This window comes from Coffea eugenioides, chromosome 3 (assembly GCF_003713205.1).
Source record: "Coffea eugenioides isolate CCC68of chromosome 3, Ceug_1.0, whole genome shotgun sequence".
NCBI classification, from domain to species: Eukaryota; Viridiplantae; Streptophyta; class Magnoliopsida; order Gentianales; family Rubiaceae; genus Coffea; species Coffea eugenioides.
The window spans coordinates 41723571-41747837 of NC_040037.1; the positions used below are offsets into that span (position 1 = coordinate 41723571).

The following is a 24267-nucleotide window of genomic DNA, read 5'->3' on the forward strand; positions in this document are numbered from 1 at the left end:
CTGCTCCTTGCCTCTAATATACCTTCCCACCATCTCCAGAAATTTGATCTCCATTGCAATAATCTGTCCCACTGTATTGGGGCCAGCTTCCATATAGGGTCAGCATTATTGCAAAAGAAAATCATATGTTCCACTGTCTCCTCCCCCTCCCCACAACATTTGCATAATGGAGAGCCTTTTCCTGTTCTTTTGTGTATCAACTCATTTACAGGAATGCTGTTGTGTAGGCATCTCCATATGAAATGTTTTATCTTTGGCTTCATCCTTAATCCCCACAAGCTCTTCCACACTTTTCCTTTATGCTGTGCGTAGCTGGTTCCTTCCTTTCCATGATTTTTCTTGTGTCTTTGGTTGACCTCTTCCTTTTCTACTGCATATCCCGACTTCACAGTGTAATTTCCTGATTTTGAGTATTTCCAATAAACCGCATCCTTTCTGGGAAACAAACTTAATGGCACCTGTAATATTTGTGAAGCTTCCTGCTCTGAGAACGTCTCCTCAATCAGCTTTGTATTCCATTCCTTCTCTATCAACAAGTCTGCCACAGTTTGCAAGTTACAAGCTGGAGGTTTCTGAGTTGCTATTCTCCAGGTTGGTGATGCCATGATCCATTTGTCCCTCCATATGTTGATAGTAGTCCCATCTCCCACTCTCTTCCACATTCCTTTTTCTAGCACCAGTCCAGAGCTGTATATACTTTTCCACACCCATGTTGCGTTCTTTGGAGCTTCTCCATCCCAGCCTGTTTGCGCTATTTTGTACTTTGCTCCTAGCACTCTGCTCACTAATAGGTCTGGTTGCATCAATATCCTCCATAGTTGCTTTGCTAACAAAGCACTATTAAAGTGCTCTAGATCCCTAAAACCCAGACCTCCATTTCCCTTCACCTGTGTAATTTTCTCCCAACTTACCCATTGCATCTTCCTATCCTCTTCATTTTGGCCTCTCCAAAATTTTGCCATTTGACCACATATTTCATAACAAAGTCCTTTAGGCAACCTACAGCATGACATTGTGTAATTTGGTAATGCCATTATGACTGACTTAAGAAGTACCTCTTTTCCTGCATAGCTAAGTAAGTTGTGCTTCCATCCCTGCATTTTGGATTTTGCTTTATCAACAATGTAGGCGAAAACTTGCTTTTTTGATGCTGTTATCATCAGGGGAAGTCCCAAGTACAAATACACCTTTCTGGATCTTGCAAATATATTAGTCAACAAAAAGAGTGCGCAGAAGAACTAAATTGAATTGTTATAGCCACTCATGGCACCAGTTACTAATCATCATGCCTATCCATTGGTATGGGCCTTATATGCTCTTTAACTATAAGATTGGATGCCTACCTGTTATACCCAAAAAGGAAAACAAAATCGACAGCGAAAGATGGACTTGGGTAGAAATGGTGATGCTAATAAGCTACTTCAAGCTCAAGCTCACATATGGAATCACATATTCAACTTCATAAACTCCATTTCCCTCAAATGTGCAATTCAACTCGGCATACCAGACATTAATCACAAGCATGTTAAGCCAATGAGTCTGGATGAACTCACCAATGCTCTTCCAATTGGCAATGCAAAAGCCCCCTTTGTCTATCGTCTGATGAGGATTCTAATCCACTCAGGCTTCTTCATCGAGGCAAAAGTTACCCAGCACGATGAAGAGGAAGGTTATATGCTCACTACTTCTTCTAAACTTTTATTAAAAGATGAGCCTTTTAGCGTGACACCATGCTTGATCCTACCTTGATGGATCCATGGTACCACCTTAGCCGGTGGTTGCAAAACAACAGTGATGTGAATCCCTTCAAGACTTGTCACGGCAAGGTAGTGTGGGAGCTTGCAGGCCAGGATCTGAGGCTTAATAATTTTTTTAATGAAGGAATGGCTAGCGATTCTAGGCTAGTTGGCAGTATTCTGATCAGGGATTGCAAGGATGTTCTTTCAATGTTGAATTCTTTGGTGGATGTTGGAGGTGGAACTGGAACTTTGGCTACGGAAATTGCTGATGCTTTTCCTGACTTGAACTGTATTGTTCTCGATCTTCCTCATGTGGCTGACGGCTTGGTAGCGAATAACAAGAGTTTAGCCTTTGTTGGAGGAAGTATGTTTGTAGCTATTCCTCCTGCAGATGATGTTACAATGAAGGTAAGATCACCTTTCCAAGAAGATGCAACAGATCCCTATTCACCTTTTTGTTGTTAAAAGGCAGCTTAGTATTGATTCTAAACACATCTATATATGCTGCTGATTCATTACAACCATGTCTTTTTGATGTGGTATTCTTGACTAATTTGAATTCTTTGTGATATGAATGTTAATTTAAACAGTGGATATTGCACGATTGGAATGATGAGGAATGATTTTATTTCTTGAGTATTTATTTCTTGTCATGGCCCGTCCCAGGGAAAGAATTTGAGGAATCATTCGTTAACCCCAAGAGACAGACTACAGGGCAGATAACTTAGCCAAAAAGGAGACCCAACATTTAGCCATTGTGCGTAGGGATGCCATTGAGCTTAATCAAGACGAACACTCTAGTATTTAAATTTGTTTGATTATTTTAATGATTTTAAAATTTTATTTAAATTTGATTTGTTTATTTGTCCAATCGAACTTGAACGAGTTTTTATCGAATTTGAATGCTATCGAATATAAAATGTTATTCGAGTTTGGTTTGACTAGTTATCGAATCAAATTCGAATGAACTCTTAAACTCAATTCAAATATCATATAAATTAGTTCATCTTTCAACTCTAATCGTGCTGTTTCAATTTTTGAATTTTCCTCATCAAAACCTTATTCTTTTTTCTTTTTTGATTCTTTTATACAACTTATGAAAATATAACTATGCAGTAATTTCTTTTCACCTTCACACGAGGAGGCAAGAATTTCAAGAGTAAGGTATCATAAATTCTATATGTATGTTCAACTGTCAAAAAGAAAAAGCTTTTACACAACTCAATAATGAAATTACAGCACGTCTGACCTTTTTGTTACTTTTTCCTTTCACTTTTTTTTTTCAAACAAGCAAAGAAATAGCACATAAACAAAACTATTTACACAACCCGATTAATTCAGAAATTGGAAGGGGGAAAAATCAATAGAGTAGCTGGACAAATACCCAAAGTTGTAGGTGCAACCTAATAGGTTGATGTTCAAGATTCTACCGATTGAAAATGCAGGACAGAGATAAAAAGTATAACAGTACTTTCAAAATTGCCACCATTGATGTTCAAAATTGCGTTTTATTTCATGAAAATTACATCCAAAAAGTATAACCGCAATTTCTTTCCCAAAATCTCTTCCTCAAAATGCAATTCAAACAACCTCTTAATTTTCTTCAAAAGAAAGCTTTTAGAGCTCAAGCAAACATCACTCGCACTAGTATCACCTAACCAGTTTTGCAGCTTCCCTTCATCCAATATGAAAACATCTCGTGTGGGAGCTCATGTCAAACTCTTAACATATATTCGAGGTAAATTTTTACTTTAAAAAGAGACGGGCAATCGTTTCTAGTTGGATTATTCTCACTATATTTATATATTTTGCTTTTAACACCTCGAGACTTGATGATGTACGAGTGGTTTTCTAAATTCACAGGCCAAAGTTGAAGATTTCTAAATTCAGTTTTTATTTCATAGATATACATGACCAGGATTGAAACTCATGGCTTGTTCGTTATCTTTATTCCTTGTTGCTAACCGTCAAATGTGCTTACATGTCGGCTATACTCAGTTCCACTTTGCGTAGTGTACATGGAAACTGAAGATGAAAAAAATAGGGCGTCACTAACTATTGACTAGTGAAGCTTTGAAAAAAAAAACAGAAATAAAGAAAAAGAGAGCTCTTTCTGTAAATGAATTAATTTCTGAAGATCCATGCCACACTTTTTTGCCCAAAACCAAAGTTATTAAATTCGGCCCGGCCCAATATTGAATCGGTAAAATCAGTAAATAGGCCATGGAACCAAGCGATTTAGCAATTGGATCGGAGTTGCAAATAATTCGTTTTGAATCATTTGACTCGAACGGTCGAACCTATGGCCCGTTAAACCTGGCTGGTTTTGAAAATTTTTCTGAAATTACCTTTTTACTCAATTTTTTTATTTGACCAGCCATATCAACATTGGCATTGTCGTCTTTTTGACAATTAGATGAGAAAAATTAAAAAGAAATTTGAGAATTAGGTTTTTTTTTCTTTCTTTGATATTTAGATTTATTATTTATATTTGTGTATAATATCAGTATAAATTCATGAACTAAAAAACACATATGGGTATGGCTTGTGTGTATAAAATATGAAATATAAATAGGTTATGATTTCTTAACATTTAAGAATTTCTATACTTATATTATAATTTATGTGTTTATTTAATTATATATATATATTTTATTATATAGTGTGATTCGACGGTTCAACCAGTGACCCGCCAGTTGAACCATCACTACAACAAAAAAGGGATTTGGCAAGGAACAAAAGTTGTCGCCAAAAGTTTTTACTTCCTCGCCAATTAATTTTAGCAAGGAAAATGCTTCCTCGCCGAGTTTCTCGCTAGATGCTCGTCGCTAAAAGTTATTAGCGTGAATGCTGCTGCCTTTCTCACTAATGGAACAAATCAATAGCAAGGGCAGACCTCCTCGCTAATTGCTCGAATGCTATGGCAAGAAAAACTTTCCTCTCCACTAAAGTCAAAAACTCCCCACAAAAACCAGTGGTTCCTTGCAAATATTCAAGCTGTTTTGTGAGGAAATAGTGCATCCTCACCAATAATATAGAATTGGCAAGGAGCTTTTTGACAAATCTGCAATCCCCCATACCAGTAAAACATTTTTGGCCAGGAAAGTTTCCTCTCTAACAAGCGATAGTTGATTCTTGCCTAACTATTCGGTGGGAAAATGTTCCCCTCCAATGCTGTTGTGAACATTTCTTAATCCCATTTTAATATGCTAATCTTAATTCCCTGAGCCAATTATGGAGTGGTTTTGTTAGAAAATTTAGCTGCAAATAGCTTAAATTTGGCTTCTCATGTCTGTTGTACATTTTCGAGTTTCTTATAAGTATCAAATTGTTTGGAATTTTTTTTATGAACATCACCAACATAGATGCTCATCAAATTTAAACTCATAAGCCCTGGTATTTGATAGTTTTATGGAATATCACATGGTCCCAACAACTCCCTTTTGCTAAACATTCGGTAAAGAACATACAAAAGCTTTGGTTAGCTAAAAATAATTGCTAGCAGAGTAATACATCAACATCCGACTTTTTCAATATCTTGAGCCATACAATAGGAAGTGCTTGAAACCAATTGGCAATCCAAAATTGTCAACTATCAATGAGAATATATCCAAAAGAAACAAAATATTTATACCTGAAATCAGGTTTTACAATAAGTGCACGAAAAGCACCTAAACCCAAACGACCCATGTTGGAATAGAGTTTAGTACAAATGTAGAAATTCCTAGTAGAATGGAACTGCAACTTCAACTTCAGTAAATTGCAAGCCGGTATTGTGATTCCATGAATCCTGAAATCACCCCCAAGTCCTCTTGCCTCTGACACTTAGTTTGTATACAGAAGCTGACCTGTTCCTTACACTTGTAGGTAAGTTCAGAAGAAGGCATTCAATCGAACTAACCTGATGTGGCTCCATATCAGCATTGCCCCTCTTTAAATCTCACTTGATGAAGCTGCACAAAAAGGGAAGATTAGATTAGATGGAGAAATTTTACTGATTGCATATGAAAACAGGTTTAAACAAACGAGGAAAAATAGAGAAGTTAACCTCAACCAACCAGGAACTAACTTTTTAGTATGTAAACAGAGGCTGACCTGTTCTTTACACTTGCAGGTAAGTTCAAAAGAAGGCATTGAACTAACTTGATATGGCTCCATATCAGCACTGCCCCTCTGTAAATCTCACTTGATGAAGCTGTACAAAAAGGGAAGATTAGATTAGATGGAGAAATTTTACTGATTGCATATGAAAACAGGGGCTTAAACCAACTAGGAAAAGCAGAGAAGTTAACCTCAACCAACCAGAAAACAAGATGAAAATCAGAGGTTGTTAGCGTAAACCACAACCAATCGAAAAATACAATCTTTGAAATTAAGCACAAACCCACATAATTTACCTTCACAGAGTCTAGAGAATGGTTGGAACTCAATTTTCCTAAAATTGTGAGGAAAATAGTGCAATCTTAGAAATCTAACACAATAATGGTAATAAGAATGCACAAGAAGGATATGAAGATTCACGAAATGGCACCAAACTATAGATCTAACAGTATTTGAAGCAAATGGATGAAGTATTGAAGTTGCTCTGAGGTTTTCTTACAGCAATAAAACCTAAGCTCCTTCACGTTTTGCAATTCTTAGGAGATAGACAGGAGGTGGGCCTTCATTTTTTAGCAATTCCTCAGAGGTCTCCTTCACGTTTAGCAATTCCCGCATCTGTTCTTCCATTTTGGACTAAAAACCACCAATCTTGGCCTTTGAGAGAAGAACATATGCGTGCTTGATCAATTGAGAGAGATAAGTGAGGACCGGCCTTTCTATGTATATATATAATAGTATTATCCCTCAGCTGTAATGAGCCTTCAAATTTTGCCGGAAGGATGTTGCGGGAAAAATAAATTCTTGGAGGGAATAAAGCGCGCGTCCTAAATTCTGAAACATTAATGATGTTTTAAGTGTTGTAGTTAAAGTTTCTAAGAATCGGAGTATATTATATAGAATGAATATTGAGTGTTAGAAGTATATAAAAATTGAAAGAGATCATGTATGAGAAAATGAAACTAATGAAAATATTCTAATCAAATTAACTAAGTTTGATAAATTTGCATTTAATTTTCAAATAAAGGTTTGTTGTATGATATGTAATTGCCATTTCTTGAAATTATTCCTCACTCTTATATTTTTGCTAAACTTCAAAGAACTTAACTACGTGTAAAATAGCATGAGAGGAATGCCTTCAAATGTGCTAGTCAATAAATATTTATATTATATTTGTGCTAATACATGCCCATTTCCATAATTAAAAAAATCTTATGTATTTCATATATGAGTTTTTTTTCAAGTAACTGTATAAAACACTTATAAGTGTTAATAATTAGATGATTTAATTTAATTGTTCTAAAGTCTTAAATACGAGGATAAAGAATAAAATTGGTATAGATGTACTATAATCTATGAAATTATAGTAAATTACTTGTAATTCCAGTTCCTCAACTTTTAAATCTATTTGTATTGTGACTTTGAACTATGTGTTATTTTGCTAAACACATATTTCTATGATGAACTTTTGATCATAATTTATTAAAAAGAATTTTGTGTAACAAGCGCTTTAGATTGCCTATCCATTTTTTTTAAATTGTTATAAAAATATGTAATTCTTTTATTAAGAAAAAAAAAGTCTTGTGTAATAGGCTTAATCTCTCCTCAATTACAAAATTGATTGAAATAATGTACTTTAGAAGTTTCATTGAGTATTAATAATTGTAAACCACTCCATTTTTATTATTCTAATGCCAACATAACAATGTGACTTTGAACTATATGTGTTTCGTGTAACAAGTGCTTCAAAATGCCTATCCATTTATTCTTGAATTGTTACAAAAGTATGTAATGCATTTATTAAGAAAAAAGTCTTGTGTAATAGGTTTAATCTCTCATCAATTACAAAATTGATCGAAATAATGTACTTTGGAAGTTTCATTGAGTATTAATAATTGTAAACCGCTCCATTTTTATTATTCTAATACAAACATAACAAATGTGACTTTAAACTATATGTGTTATTTTGCTAAACTCATATTTCTATGATGAAATTTTAATCATAGTTTATAAAAAGGAATTTCTGTAACAAGTGCTTCACAATGCCTATCCACTTATTATTGAATTGTTACAAAAGTATGTAATTCATTTATTAAGAAAAAAGTCTAGTGTAATGGGTTTAATCTATAGTCAAATACAAAATTGATTGAAATAATGTACTTTAGAAGTTTCATTGAGTATTAATAATTGTAAACCGCTCCATTTTTATTAGGGATAATTTTAGAAACCTCCCCTGAGGTTTCTGACAATTTCACTGACCTCCCCTGAGGTTTCCACAATTACACTAACCTCCCTTGAGGTTTCTGATTTTGTAACAAAATCAGCCCATGACCACAAAAGTAAACATAAAAAAGTGTTTTCAGGAAAGAGAGGAAATTTTGTTCCCATAAATGCCCTTAAGGTAGGTGTACAAGTTATATTGGTGAATTAATGAAAACTAATAAAAATCAGAAATAAATAAGAAAAAGTGAGGGGATGGGTATGGGAATCATAAAATTTTACTTATGGATATAAACAATTGGGTAACGCAACCGACCCAATTAACCCATCTACCACCACTCAGGTCATTTCACAAATACATTCATCAGACAAAGCTTTCCTCTTGTCACAAAAATTCAAAGCAATGTGGTACATGTTCATAAGCAAGCAGGTTAAAATCCCGCCTGCATAATAACGTTGAAACCCGCAAGCGGGATTCTGTGTTTTTTCTATTTCAAGGTTAGCTCGCATGCGGGTTAATGTTATATTTGAGCGCGAGAAGAAAAAATTGGTAATTAGGCGCTTTGGGCATTATAAGTAAATATTTAAATTAATGGCAGTTTTATTACACCAATATTATTGTATTATCATTATTATGATTATTGTATTATTTCTTATGCAAATATAACATTTAATTATTTAAATTTGATTTTATTTTTACAATTTATAAAATTTTTATCACTTATATAATATTTTTAAAACCCTAATACATCTAAATTTGATTTTATTTTTCAAATTTATAAGATTTTTATTTAAAAAAATGGGATACGGATAAGATATCCGGTTGGTTCAATTTGCATAGGTGCATATGAGAATATCCGAATACTCTTTAAACCCGCATGCGGGTTTAAGGAGATTATGGCAACTCTCTGACACACTAGTTACCCGTCCAACTTGTGTGTATTAAAATATATTTAAATATTATATTTCATATTTTTGTTATTTAGAGTTTAACAAAACATTAATATTGGGTAGATTTGAGGGATATGCATAATTTTGCATATTGGGTAAAAGATTTATTACTCCATCGATTGAGTACCTTCAAGTGTAGCAATTTTACAACAAAAAGTAATATTGAATACTTTTTGCAGCCAGGATATAAGGCCCGCTTAGCATCTTTAAATAATCTATCAAATTTTTCTAACTCATCTTCTTTTCTAGAAGAAACCTCCTTATTACTCCCACCATTTAATTCTTCTTCATTAAAGGTCCCCCAATAGATGTCTTCTAAAATTTCTTGCATTTCATCATCATTTACTTCTGCATTGTTAGCATTAATTTCATGCTCATTATCACAACATGAATGAACATTTGAATTTTCATTAGGTAGAGTTTCCCCATGAAATTTCCAATATGTATAAGTACTATCCATCCCCTTATACAGCAGATGACTCTCAACAACATGAACAGAGTAGTACTTCACATTTCTGCATTTTCTGCATGGACATCTAATCTTTGGTTTATCACCTTTGTGCTGTTTTGCCATTGTCAAAAATTTCTCTAGTCCATTCCTATATTCATCACACCATCTATCAGCCAGGAACATCCAACCCTTATCCATTTTTCCTCCTGTCATATGAACTACATGCTATACCAAGGTGCAAGTTTAGATGACAAGCCTTCCCAGAGGAATTGTGTTGGAAAAATAGCACTGAAATTCAAAAAGATGATAATTATAAAGAACTAGTTAAATAAAGCATAATATGTCCATAAAAAACAAAAGCATATGCATTCACAATATCACAAGTTAGATCCAAATAATGGCAGTTTCACTTCAAATAGAAATCAAACTTGAGGACTGTAATGCACTTACCATGAAGGACCGCTCAAGAAGATTAATAAAATGCTAGAACTTGAACTCTTTATGCTTCCTGCATCCAATGTCCCTAGTCATTGAATAAAATGTTGATTAACAATAATTGTACTGAGCCTTGAGAGCATTGGAATGGGTCCCTTTATTACTTTTAGAAAAAAAATTAAACCAGTTATATATTTGTGACATTTTGGGAACAAAGCCAACGTAAATCTCTCAAAGAATTGAAAAAAAAAACTCTCAAAGAATAATCTAGACATCTTATCATAAACAAAATGAAACTACTTTCCTATTAACTGTGCAAAAACCAATACAAACCGACAGAGATGTCTTTATTCACATGCAAGATGTATGAAAAAAAAGTGCATATGGTACGGTGAGTTGCTAGCTATGGACCCAAGATGATGGCAAATTATGAATGATGGAAAGTCATTATTATTGGTGTTTGGATTTTGGGGCTTTGGATTGTGAGAAGAAGCTACGTCTGCAACTAGTCATGGAAACCTACCGACAGAAACACAAGCTGTAAAAACTAGAGAGTTCCAAAGAAGTTGTTGGAAACACGGCTAGAAACAGAGGAAAAACAGAGCAATGATATCACTTCAAGAAAGCAGTTCATGACCAATCGTCTTCTTTCCAGAAAACAATTCGTCATTCATGTTCTACATCCTGGAAGGCCTAATGTTTCCAAGGCTGAGTTGAAGGAGAAATTGGCTAGGATGTATGATGTCAAGGACCCAAATGCCATCTTTGTTTTCAAGTCCGGGAAGCATTTTGGAGGTGGCAAATCAACTGGGTTTGGATAGTATATTAAGTACGAAAAAAATGGCTCCTCATCATCAAATATCCGAAGGAACAACGTTAATCTTTCTAATGATGCTTGCTCTTTGTGCATTTCCCACGAGTTTGAACGCACGAGTTCTGTTGCAGAAGAAGGATGGTGAAATTGACAGCACAACTACGTTTCAGAAAATGGGCTTTGATCTCTCGGCTTTACCTGGTTAGATCTATCCAAACGCAGTTGATCGAGTAATAGATCTATCCAACTAAGAAGCATTTCAGAAAAGATACTGGGAAGCATTTTGATCGAGTATGAAAAAGCATACCTGGTTAGAGACTGTTGCAGAGAGAATTGATAGATACTAAGAAGGAAAAAGAAGGAAATTTTGGAAGTGGAGACTTTTATCTCTCCGGCAGACAATTTTTATATTCTTGGTTTTTTAGTTTTAAATCCTATTAAGATCTTGTTTGGTGGTAATTTTTGGTTTTGGCAAGAAAAACACCACATCCTCTCCGTTGCTTAAACAAGTAGACGACCACATCCTCCCAAAAGAGCGTACACCAGCTGCAATTCCATCATTTCTCACCAATAACATAAAAACTTTGGCCCACTACAATTAGGTATTTGGAGGGAAGCTTTCCCGCGTTGCTATTGGCGAGGCTACTAGGCAAGAAAAGTGATAGCCCTTGCTAGGTGTAGGCTGGCTCCAATTTTTTGTGAGGCCTTGTTTTTTTTCTTGCTATAAGACTCTTAATAGCGTCAAATCTCCTATTTCATGCTAAAATTGTTGTCGCTAGTGCCCTTTCTTGTTGTAGTGCATTGACCCGCCAACCCAATCCTCCCGTCGGGTTGATGCCCATGTTGGTTTTAATAACTTTGCCTAAAACCACTTGTTAGTGTCTCCATGTTGCAGGTTGCAAAATCTGCATGCCTATTTGCCCAACTTGAAATTTTCAAATTTAATGCATTTGGGCCCAAATTAATCAATAATTTATTTTTACCCCAAACGGTAAAACTTATGCTAATATTTGCAACAACATTTTTTCAAGAGAAAAAGCCCTCAAGTACACATAAGAAAACCTATACTATACACAATAGATACAAATAAAATCAACTTGGAAAACATTCAAAATACAATCCCCAGCCCAAAGCTATCTGCGACAAATCAGTATCTTAGCACTTCATTAGGCAAATCCTATCTCATTTTGCGTTCTAACTTCTAACTACTAGATTGTCTTAGTCCAGCCGTATAAAGTTGAATCTTTCAAACCACCTGTTAGAATTCTAGATTTTTTCTTTTGTTTAGAATTCTAGAAGTTGTTTTTAACGTTATCCCTATATAATCTAGTGATCACAACAAAAATTACTTGAGTAATACAATATCATCTTTTGCATACAGCTTATAGGCTTTAGCCTTCTACTATTTTATGTGAGAGGCCACATTAAACAAAATTTCCTTGACGAGTCAAAATTAGAGAATCGACCTTTTGTGAGCCCATTCAAAATTAAAAAGCATCCCGACACTTATTTGAGATTTTCTAATAAAAAATTTCCAGACCACCATTGTAGTGAACAAGGAAGATGATAACATTTTTTTGGATTACCTTTTCTGTAAATGCTTGTAACATGGAAGAGGTCTGCCATCAAGAATACGGCAAAACAATTGCTACCCGATCGATCCTCGAAAAGCTAGTCAAGCCCCCATAACCATTTGTTTCAACTTTTATGTCACCATCAATGGTGGCAGCTTCAATTTACTCTCAGTCTTGCTCGTGGTTCATTCGTTTTGAATTTTCTCAGTTACTAACTCATAATTGCAATTGCGTCAGAAATTAGATATTTTAATCGAATTGCTTGGGCGTATTTATTTGGTTTGGTGAAGTTTGACACCTCTGGATCTGCCAAACCTATTTAGATACTTTGAAATAGTGGAAACCAATCAAATATAGCCTCATAGGAGGCACAAGAGGAATCTACTGCCATAATTTAGTAGCAGATATGCACTGCTACTCATAATTTACTAGCATATACATGCAGTCCTGCTTGACCATTTATTGTTTAATTAGGCTACTGAATTAATGCCATTGAATTTGAACAAAAGATGGAAAAAGCTGAGAATTTAGTTAAGCTTATTGAAGCTCAAACTCGTGTGGAATGCAATGTTCCACTTCAAGAAATCTGCATGTCTAAAATGTGCCGTTGAGTTGGGAATCCCAGATGTGATCAGTAATCATGGGAAGCCCATCACACTTTCTGACCTGATTTCTGTCCTCCCAATCCACCCTTCTAAATCTGCCCACATTTTTCGCTTAATGCAATTCTTGGCTAACTCTGGATTCTTTGTTGAAAACCCTCAAGGCTATGCACTCACCTCTGCAGGTCAGCTTCTTTTGAAAGACGAGCCATTCAATGTACGGGCACACATTTTTCTATCATGTGATCCTGCCCTGTTGAAGCCCCGGAATCTCTTGATCGAGTGGTTCCAGAATGATGGTCCCTCTCCATTTGATACTGCATATGGGAATAATCTCTGGGATTACAGTGCGCGAGAAGTTCGATTTGGAAACATGTTTAACGAGGCCATGGCTAGTGATAATCAAATGCAAGTTTGTGTTTGAAGGCTTGACAACTTTTGCTGATGTTGGGGGTGGTACTGGCAAAGTTGCTAAGGCCGTTGCCCAAAACTTTCCTAGCATAAAATGTACTGTATATGATCTCGCACATGTCGTTGCTAATCAAAAAGGAGCTGAGAACTTGGAATTTTTAGTTGGAGATATGTTTCAAAGTGTACCCTGTGCTAATGCAATCTTGCTCAAGGTAACTAAAGACATCCTGTCACTGAATTCTGATTTTCTTTAGGGTAAAAATAAAAAAACCTCCTGTGATAAACCTAATACACAGAAAAGCCCCTCATGGTTTTAAAATATATAACACGACCACTCATATTTTGAACTAAATTATAAAGATGACGGAATCCGTTAAACTTAACGGAAATGGACAGTAGGGGGAAGGTGATCATTATAGACAGTGTAATGGGAAGCCAGATACAAGATGAGACATCATTTGAAACAGAATTTAGCTTGGACATGCAGATGTTGGTTATGCTCGGCCCTGCCAAAGAAAGAACTGGGAAGGAATGGTCAAAATTGTTTTCAGATGCTGGATTTAGTAGCTATAAAGTATATCCAGTCTTGGGCATGAGGTGTCTCATTGAGGTTTATCCCTAAGTTAAGGAACATTTTGTTGCTTGTAACATACAAACCCAAGTGTTTGGTTTTGGATTTTTTTTTTTTCCCCTTTTCCCTGAGATACAAATCCCATCATTTTTCCCCCTCTCTGCAGCATTTAGTTGTGTTGAACTTGTAATCTGAAGAAGCATAGAATGGTTGTAGATCATCTATCTATGATCATGTCAATATACCAAATAATCATACACCTTCTTACACATCCGAAATTTGATGATGAAATTACTCTACCATAAGGAGTAAAGACCAGCTCACATCAAAATAATCTTAGTTCGAGAAATTCAGGGAACAAAAAAAATCAAACAAAGTTTTTTTTTTTTTTTTTTTTAAGAATTCAGACAAAGTTATTCAATCAAGACTGCCATTTTTGACAGCCTTGTGCTGGATTTTTCACAGATATTGCAAGTTTCAATGCTAAGAAAAATTGACAAAACAAATTTGCCAAAATCCAGTTCTCCAAGAATGCCAACTTTGGACGAGCCGTTCTCTAAATCGAACCCATGTTATGTTAGCGCTTTGCATGAATTGTAACAAAAATGAAAGACATAGTTAAACAAAGTTTCAACTTAACTCTATTATTGTTCAAAAGAATGACACAAGTAGTTTCAATAGTCGATTTGACAATTAAGTTTTATCTGTGTAGATATATACATTTCTAAAGGTACTTTAAGCTTTTATATCAAACAATTATTTTGTTGTTAATGAAAATAACATCCTATTATATCCTCAAAAGTATTGCAACTAATTCAAAATAGACGAGTAACCATGTCTTCATCTAAATTAATTCAGAATATAATACTACATGGAGAGAATCCTAGTTTTGAGGGATTTCATTTTTTTTTTTTTTTGCAATGTCAAATATTAGTTTAGTATCTAAGTACAAGTGGAGTGTTCATTGACAAGATAAATTAAGGGTAGCTGTTGCAAACTATTTTTAAAACATTTTTCTTATATAATAATGCTACCCAATCAGAAAAAAACTTTTGCACACACACAAATGTGTGTGTATATATATATATATATAGTACTGAATGAAACGGAAGATATAACGCCTTGGGTCCATTGGTGTGACCCATTAACTTTTTGAGTTAAAACTATGTATTCAAAATGATTAATCCAAATTTATTAGTACCCATTGGTGTGACCCATGATTTTACCCCTATATGTTTGGTACCTCATTGAGCGTAAACTCACCCCTTTCTGTTGCTTTTGTTTTCCTTACAAGGGACAAACTTGGAAATCACGGTTTTGGAAGAAAAGGGTCAAGCTAGTATATATGTCATGTTGTTAAGCTCTTTTGGAAAACGAAACCCTAATTGTATTGTATGTAGTATGAATACCTCGGATTGCATTGCATGTTAATTTGTTCAAGACTCCAATATAAATATATGTAGTTTCCGATTGTTCATTTTCTTTGGATCCTTTCGCGCGTACTATGTTGGGTTTGTGTGTATCGACTCCGTAGTCCTGGCGAAAGTTGGGCAGGCGGTCCGCCAAACCCTTTGATTCGCCTTAAGGTGAGGTGGGGCTGTCACATTTCTTATATAATAACGCTACCCAATCAGAAAAAAAACTTTTGCACACATGTGTATATATATATATAGTACTGAATGAAACGGAAGATATAACGCCTTGGGTCCATTGGTGTGACCCATTAACTTTTTGAGTTAAAACTATGTATTCAAAATGATTAATCCAAATTTATTAGTAATTGGATGGGGTGAAACTTATAATTCATTTAGTTCTTTTTTCCGATTTCCAATGTGCGACATCTCACTCAATCCTCCCCTTTGAAACTTTACGCTCTTGCAAAATTTGATCATAACTATCCACTCAATCATATGTGGATTCTAGAGAATTCCGATAAGAGACCATACAAGAATTGCTTTGATACCATTTATAACGCTCCGAGTCTACTAGATTGGCCGAATAATTTTTTGAACTGAAACTGTGTATTCAAAATAATTAATTCTAAATTATTAATAATTCAACGGATCAAAACTTATATTTCATTTCTTTGTTCTTCTGATCTCCGATGTGGATTATCTCAGTACATTTACACTTGCATGAACACAAAAAACACGTTCCGGATAAGATTTTGGGATAAGATGGCTGAATGAAAGGATAGTTGGTGGTAGCAACTTCACTTGCATGATTACGGGCAGGTGGCAATAATTTCACTTGCATGACCACAAAGAACACAATTCCGAATGACATTTGGGATGAAAGGGTTGGTGGGGCACAAACTGTGCGATGTACTCTTAGATAACATCGTACTTGATTTGTCTTGTCATCTTTAATAAATTTAAGGGTAAAATATACTTTACTCCCAAGTGATTTAATAATTTTTTACATAATTTTTCTAAAGTTTTAAAAGTTATTCACAATCCCTTTATAGTTTGAACTAAAGTGTCAAATTGACAAAAATATCCTATATAACGGAACCCAAAAAATGTAAAAAATACCCTTATTTAAAAACTAAAATAGTTGAAATAAATAAAATATATAAACGTAATATGTATGACATTTTAACCCTTTATAGTTTTGTATTTTACCACATAACTCCCTTACGATTTAGTACTTTATCATATAATCCCATTTTAATTTTTAAAATATATGCATAACCCCCTGTTGGTAATTAATAGTTTTCAACTTTATAAAGGAGCACTTTAGATATTTTAGTTGATTCTATTATGGAATACAAATTCTGCCATTTGACACTCTTGTCCAAGTTATGAAAGAGTTATATATAACTTTTCAAACCTCAAGGGGGTTATGCGAAAAGTGCCAAACCACAGGGGATAAAGTGTATTTTTACCCTAAATTTAATTATATGCTCATATAACCTGGAACATTAGGACTATTTATTCTACAGTATTGTCAATTTAAACCAAGCCAATGAGTCTCTTGGCTAAACATGCTTCCTCCTTGAGATAAATTAGGAATGCATATTTTATGTCATTCTCTCCACTGTACAATTTTAAGCTTTGAAATTCCTCCAATTGATGGTTGGATTTCAAATCCAAATCCACTCAAATCCCTCGTCCAAACAGATCCTAAGGAAATCTTCATCCTATGTAGATCAGTTGCACTTTCCTCTCTGATCAAACAAATTATGTTAAGACATGAATGATTCGGAATACATTTTGGCTGGATTTGTAAGGGTAAACTCTGTGTTATTTTGTATTAAGCAAAAGTTCTCATGGTTAATTATTTATTTGGAGCTAACAACGGCATGTTCCTCCCTTGTCAATAATACTGTCAAGAGCCAATAAATAGAACAAATAAACTGATAAATTTACCCTTTACTCACAACAATAAACAAAATTCACAAAAAAAAAAGAAAAAGTTGCAAAAATAAAAATCGAGAGAGTTTAATAGAGAGAACATAAAGATAATTGAACAAAATAAATCTTTATCCCAACGCCTAAACTTTAAAAATTGATAGATAAAAGAAAATATAAGAATGGAAATTGCAGCAAATAATCAAAAGGAAGTTCACATACAAAAGAAATGGATTTCCAACTGAAAATCCATTTACAATATTTTATTCAACAGCTGGAGATAACATACTACACTAGAACAATTTGCTAATTGTTCCCTTAGATGCTAGCAGCATTTTAGATTCTGCAGTAACCAAGACACCTATCGGTAAGCTGCCGGATGCACGTACAGCCAAAACAACAGCCCCATGGATTGCCTACGCAGGATCCCAAGGCGGGTATACATTTCCCTTCCTGACCATCATGAACTCCAACGCCAAGCATTTTTATAATCTGTCCTCCAATTGGCAGCATTTTTCTTGATGCAGTTTTGACAGCATTGGTGGTTTCTGTAGCTTCCCCGGCTTCATCTTGCCCCAGCACCACACCTGCAAAAGAAATTTAAAAAACAAAATCTTAGTAGGAAATTAGCTAGTAATGGATGGTAATTGAGTTCTACTAGTAATTAATACTTTAATTGAATTTAAAGACAAACTAACAATTCAATTGGGTTAAATGCATTAAATCTCCATGAACTTTCACCTTATTTGCACTTTACCCACTAAACTTCTATAATAGGCACTTTTTGTGCCACCCATCCGCCCAAAAAATGTCCTTCCAATAATTTTTTTACTCTCTCATGATACTATTTCCTTCCTTTCATATTAGATGATACGAATAATTTGAATACTATATGAAATATGCTTAGAGAGAGAAAGAGAGAGAGACTATTGTGTTAATTATGACTGTATGCAAATGATATAACAAAATAAGTATGAGAGACTAACTAGATGCAAGGAGCACAAGGACAAGGAAGAAAGAATGATTAAAAGCCATATGGTGTGAGATCTGTGTGCATAAACTTTTGCACACATGCGTATATATAGTGCTGAATGAAACGACAGATGTAACCCTTTGGGTCCACTGGTGTGACCCATTAACTTTTTGAGCTAAAATTATGTGTTCAAAATGATTAATCCAAATTTATTAGTAATTTGACGGGGTCGAACTTATATTTGATTTAGTTCTTCTTCCAATTTTAAATATGAGACATCTCATTCAATCCTTCCTCTTAAAAATTTTACGTCCTTGTAAAATTTGATCATAACTATCCACTTAATCGTATGCAGATTTTAGAGAATCCCGCACAGAGATCACACGAGATGTGTTTTAATACCTTCAATTTTACTAGATTGGCCCAATAGCTTTTTGAATTGAAACTATGTGTTAATTCAAAATTATTAATAATTCAAAGGACCGAAACTTATATTTCATTTCTTTCTTCTTCCGATATCCGATGGGATTATCTCAGTAGACATTCACTTGCATGAACACAAAAAACACGTTCCGGATAAGATTTTGGGATAAGATGGCTGAATGAAAGGGTAGTTGGTGGTAATAACTTCACTCGCTGATTGGGGGTCGGTGGCAATAATTTCGGTTGCATGACCCCAAAGAACACAATTCCGAATGAGATATGGGATGAAAGGCTGGTGGTTAGGGGTAGGCAAAAAATCCGATCGAATCCGAAACCCGACTAACCTGATCCGATCCGATCTGAAAAATAGGATATCCGATCCTATTTTTCTTAGCGGGGCAGATGCGGGTCGGGTACCCGCAAAAACGGATGCGGATACGGATACGGATCAGCAAAATAAAAATCCGCGGGTACCCAACCCGTAGGGTATATTATATAAATATTAAAAAAATAAGGGTTCATTATATAATTTTATAATTTTTAATTCTAAGTGTAAGTAAAGTGGTTCACAATATCATATTTTAATCTTATATGATCCACCTCTCCTTGTCTTGTTTAAAAAAAGTGAATATTCTTGGTGAAACCTGAACCAAATAAATGAAGCAAAGAAAAATTTGTGAAACTCTATCATAAAAATTGTTCATCCCTTTCATTCTTTTTTATTTTTATTCTACTTCCATCGATCTTTCCTGCAAATTTTTCATCAATTCAATCAAAAATTTGTGTTTGGAGCTCCAATTTTCTGTTAGCTAGATAATTAAAACATTTGTCTCTTTTATTTATTTATTTATTTTATTGCAATTGTGTCTCTTAAATTTGTCTCCTTTATTTTAGTGCAAGAAATTTATTTTTCTTTTTCATCACCTTTAATGCAACAAGGTCTATTCCAAAGATGTAAGAAAGTTGGAGAAAATTTTTCAAAATTATTTTGGTTATACTTTCTTCAAAAATTATTAACTCTGTTCAATTCTTATCCGGACTTGATTCTACAATCGACTCATTTTGGATGCAATCTTGTACCATAATATCCTTAAGGAAGTTGGAAAAGTTGTCATATACTTATTATTCTTGTGTTTGTTATGTTTTAAAAGGATGAAATGCGTGAGAATAGTGATGTACTCAAAATTATTATAAAACTTCGTTTTATCCTTGTGTTTGTCATACTTGGAAAAGTTGGAAAAGTTACCATATACTTATTATCCTTGTGTTTGTTATGTTATAAAAGGATGAAATGCGTGAGAATGGTAATGTACTCAAAATTATCATATAATTTCGTTTTATCTATTAGATATTATAATTCTAATATGTACTAAATTTATGAAATCGGTTTGATTATTGGATGAAATGTGAGAATGGTGATGTATGGATTTTGATTATAATATCTCTACCAATGTTAATTGGAAAGCATACTTTTTTTTATTGGAAAACATGTTGATATTAAGTGAAAATTATTTTTTTATTGAAAAATAATATTTTTTTTAGGGGCGGGTACCCTATGACCCGCCCTTTTTTTCGGGTACCCGAAAACATTAAAAGCGGGTTAGGGTCGCAAAATGACCGATCCGATATTTTAGGGTCGGATCAGCCAAATCTTGTTAGGGGCAGGTACCTGACCCGTGCCCACCCCTACTGGTGGTTCATAAACTTTGCGATGTACTCCTAGATAACATCGTACCTGATCTGTCTTGTCATCTTTAATAACTTTAAGGATAAAATACTATTTACTCCCATGTGATTTAATAATTTTCAAATAATTTTTCTAAAGTTTTAAAAGTTATATTTAATCCCTTTATAATTTGAACTAAGTGTCAAATTGACTGAAATAATCATCTGTAACGAAATCCAATAAAATATAGAAAATATTCTTGTTTAAAAATTAAAATAGTTGAAATAACTGAAATATATAAACATAATATATATGACATTTTAACCCCCAATAGTTTTGTATTTTACCACATAGCTCCCTTATAATTTAGTACTTACCATATAATCCCGTTATGATTTTCAAAATATAACCCTGTATTGGTAATTAATAATTTTCAAGTTTACAAAGGAGTATTTTTTATATTTTAATTGACTCCGTTATAAAATACTAATTCTGTTATTTTGACACTGTAATCCAAATTATGAAAGGGTTATATAGCTTTGCAAACCTCAAGGGGTTTATGCGAAAAAGTGCTAAACCACAAGAGTAAAGTGTATTTTACCCTAAATTGAATTATATGGTCATATAACCTGAAACATTAGGACTATTTATTCTACGGTATTGTCAATTTAAACCAAGCCAATGAGTCTTTTGGCTAAACATGCTTCCTCCTTGAGATAAATTACGGATGCATATTTTATGTCATTCTCTCCACTATATAGTTTTGAGCTTTGAAATTCCTCCAATTGATAGGTGGATTTCAAATCCAAATCCACTCAAATCCCTCATCCAAACAGATCCTAAGAAAATCTTTCCTACTTCTTTTTTTTCCAAACGATAACATTGTATTAAGCATAAACGGGTACAAAGTCAGAGCAACTGCTCCTGTAAATCTGCCTGAGCTAACTCAAGCAGCCACGCTGGGAAGCTAAGCTTCCATTCAGCTATATCAATCAGTGTTATAGCAAACTTTGGTAAATAGTGACTTACATAGCTGTTGCTCCTTCTAGTATAGGAAAAACAACATTTATCAAATTCTTTCATCAGCCTCCAAATATCCAACTGAATTACGGCTATGCTGACTTCCTCCTCCCTTGCATTGATTTTGTCCACTACTAGCTTACAGTCCGATTCCAGCTCCACTTTTCTCCATCCCATTCGTTTAGCTAGTACCATAGCCTCTCTTATTGCCAGAGCTTCCTCCACCTGTGCCTCAGCACAGCCTTCAGTTGGCCTCACCGATGAACCTACCAGTTCCCCTGAGCTATTCCTTTCGGTTGCACATCCCATATGGATTTCCCACCAAAGTATCTCGCTTTCATTACTCTACTCATCAGCAAATTAGGCTGCATCAAAATTCTCCATAATTGTTTCCCCAATAATGCCAAGTTAAAGTCCTGTAAATCCCTAAATCCCAGGCCCCCTTCAGCTTTGATATCTGTCATTCTACTCCATTTTATCCAGTGAATTTTCTTTTCATCCTCCCTCTATCCCCACCAAAATTTAGCCATTTCTAAACATACATTCTGTCACAATGCCTTTGGCAGCCTACAGCAAGACATCACGTATGCAGGGAGAGCTAGAATGACAGACTTCAATAAAGTCTCCTTTCCTGCTTGGCTCATAAGTTTTTCCTTCCAACCCCCAAGTCTTTTAACTGCTTTCTGTCTAATAAACTCAAATACCTGTCTCTTTGACCTTCCTATAACCATAGGAAACCCAAGATATTTGCTCTGATGAACCTCTCTCATGCCTTCCAGCTCTTTAAGCACCTCTTCCTTTCTCCTTCCTTTGACATTTTTGCTGAAAAAGATAGAGGACTTTCTTTGTTGATCAACTGGCCAGATGCTCTTCCATATTCTTCCAACACCTTCATAAGCTGCACAGCCTCCCCAACCTTGGCTCTGCAGAAAATTAGTGAATCATCTGCAAAGAAGAAATGAGACAAGCTAGGAGCTTCATTAGCAATCTTCATTCCAGACATACCACCTTGTCTATTAGCTCTTCTGAGCAGGGCAGAGAAACCTTCTGCACAAATCAGAAATAAGTAGGGGGATAGGGGATCCCCCTGCCTTAAGCCTCTAGAAGGCTTGATAAACCCCTTTTTTTCCCCATTAACATTCACAGAGTAGGTGACACTAGTTATACACTCTAAAATCCACTGAATCCAAGTTGGACAGAACCCTATTTTTTGCATCATCTTTGCCAAAAACACCTATTCAACCCTATCATAAGCCTTAGACATATCAAGCTTGATAGCCATATAACCATCCTTTCCAGTTCTCTTATTATTAAGAAAATGAATACTCTCATGTGCCACTAGGACATTGTCCAGAATCTGCCTACCAGGCACAAAAGCAGACTGAGAGGAACTAATGCAACAGTCTAGCACAGTTTTAAATCTGTTGACTAGAACTTTTGAGATGATCTTGTAAGTTACATTACACAAGCTGATAGGTCTAAACTCAGCAATCAGAATTGGTGAATCAGTTTTAGGGATAAGGCTGATCAAGGTCTCATTTATGGATTTTAGGATATGACCAGAGTGAAAAAAGTTTTGAACTGCACTAATAACATCACATTTGACAACATGCCAAAATTTTTGAAAAAATATAGAGGACATACCATCTGGTCCAGGAGACTTGTTTGGATGCATGGAATTTACTGTATGACTGATTTCTTGATCAGAGACTGGCCTTGTCAACTTTCTGTTCATGTCAACAGTTATAGTCTGTGAGATCTTTTCCAAAATAACACTGAAATCAGTTGGATCATCAGACGTGAACAATTGTTGAAAATAGTCCACAATTTCCTCCCTGACCTCCTCCTCATTCCTACGCCAGTCCCCACCTCTCCTTTTCAGGCCATTAAACCTATTCTGCTTTCTCCTACTTATTACACTAGCATGGAAGAAGCTAGTATTTTTGTCTCCCTCCTAGAGCCATTTAATTCTTGCCTTCTGACTCCAGTATACCTCCTCTCTCTTGTAAGCCTCTACCAACTTCCTCTTCAGTCCTATAATTTTTGTTCTGTCCTCTTTGCCCTGGCTCTCCCTCACCTCTTTAATTTCCTTTTTAATCTGTTCTATCTGCTTTTTTGAGTTCAAATTCAATTTTTTGCTCCAATGCAGCAAATTCATACGAACTTGTTTAATTTTACTCTGCACTCTATACAACCTTGACCCCTGTTGCTCCTTCCCCCATGCCTCCTTGATCACCTCCCCAACCCCCTCCTGCATAATCCATCTCTTATCAAAAGCAAATCTCCTCTTCCTTGGTATTTCTACAGGGGTCAGATCTACTACCAAGGCACAATGATCAGAAGCTTCTGTTTCAGCATGAGTAACTTTAGCCTTTCCAAAATTTCCACACCACTGCTTAGTACCCATCACTCTATCAATCCTTTCCTCAATCACTCCTTCATTGTCCCAGTTATTACACCAGGTCCAAGGCACTCTCTCAAAGCCAATATCTATCAGGCCAGTTCTATTAATGAAACCAGTGAAACTTTCAAAACTGCTAGCAGGCCTGATTCTACCCCACTTCTCCCCATTAGAGATGATATCGTCCAAATCTCTCATTAAAGCCCAACAATCACCCCAAATCTGTGTTCTCCTCTCTAACACCCTCCATTGCTGCTCCTTAATCTTATCATCTGAACTGGCATAGGCACACACACACCACCAATCTCGACTACCTCCCTGATCCCCTATAAGTAACTCTATAGTAAAACTAGTAAATAAGATACTTTTCACCCGTATATCCCTCTTCCAAATCACAGCTAAACCACCTGCAATCCCCACAGGGTCTACTACAAACAGATCATCAAACTTTACCCATTGCTTAACACTATTTATGAAGGTCTTTTTCTTTTTTGTCTCTGATAAGAATATCAGAGATGAAGAGTGGACTTGTACAAGTTCCTTAAGTTGGGGAACTGTCAAGGGG

At 35.1% G+C, this 24267-nt stretch overlaps 2 protein-coding genes and 1 pseudogene across 3 annotated transcripts in view; 2 read left to right on the forward strand and 1 right to left on the reverse strand.

Annotated features, from left to right (window-relative positions):
* Positions 1–1383: 1383 nt before the first annotated feature.
* Positions 1384–2362, forward strand: LOC113766660 (annotated as a pseudogene).
* A 10487-nt stretch (positions 2363–12849) lies between these two features.
* Positions 12850–13549, forward strand: LOC113766661 (trans-resveratrol di-O-methyltransferase-like). Its single transcript, XM_027310829.1, has 2 exons — positions 12850–13231; positions 13311–13549. Exons 1-2 carry the CDS (start codon positions 12850–12852, stop codon positions 13547–13549), a joined length of 621 nt encoding a protein of 206 aa, XP_027166630.1.
* A 3874-nt stretch (positions 13550–17423) lies between these two features.
* The window catches only part of LOC113765092, a 33619-nt gene continuing 26775 nt past the window's right edge, over positions 17424–24267 (reverse strand). For both annotated transcript variants that reach the window (XR_003467699.1, XM_027309149.1), the window contains one exon: positions 17424–17806. Coding sequence is in view for 1 of the 2 variants with exons in the window: in XM_027309149.1 (XP_027164950.1) it covers positions 17556–17806 (251 nt within the window). In the remaining variant the exon portion in view is untranslated. The remainder of the gene's footprint in view (positions 17807–24267) is intronic.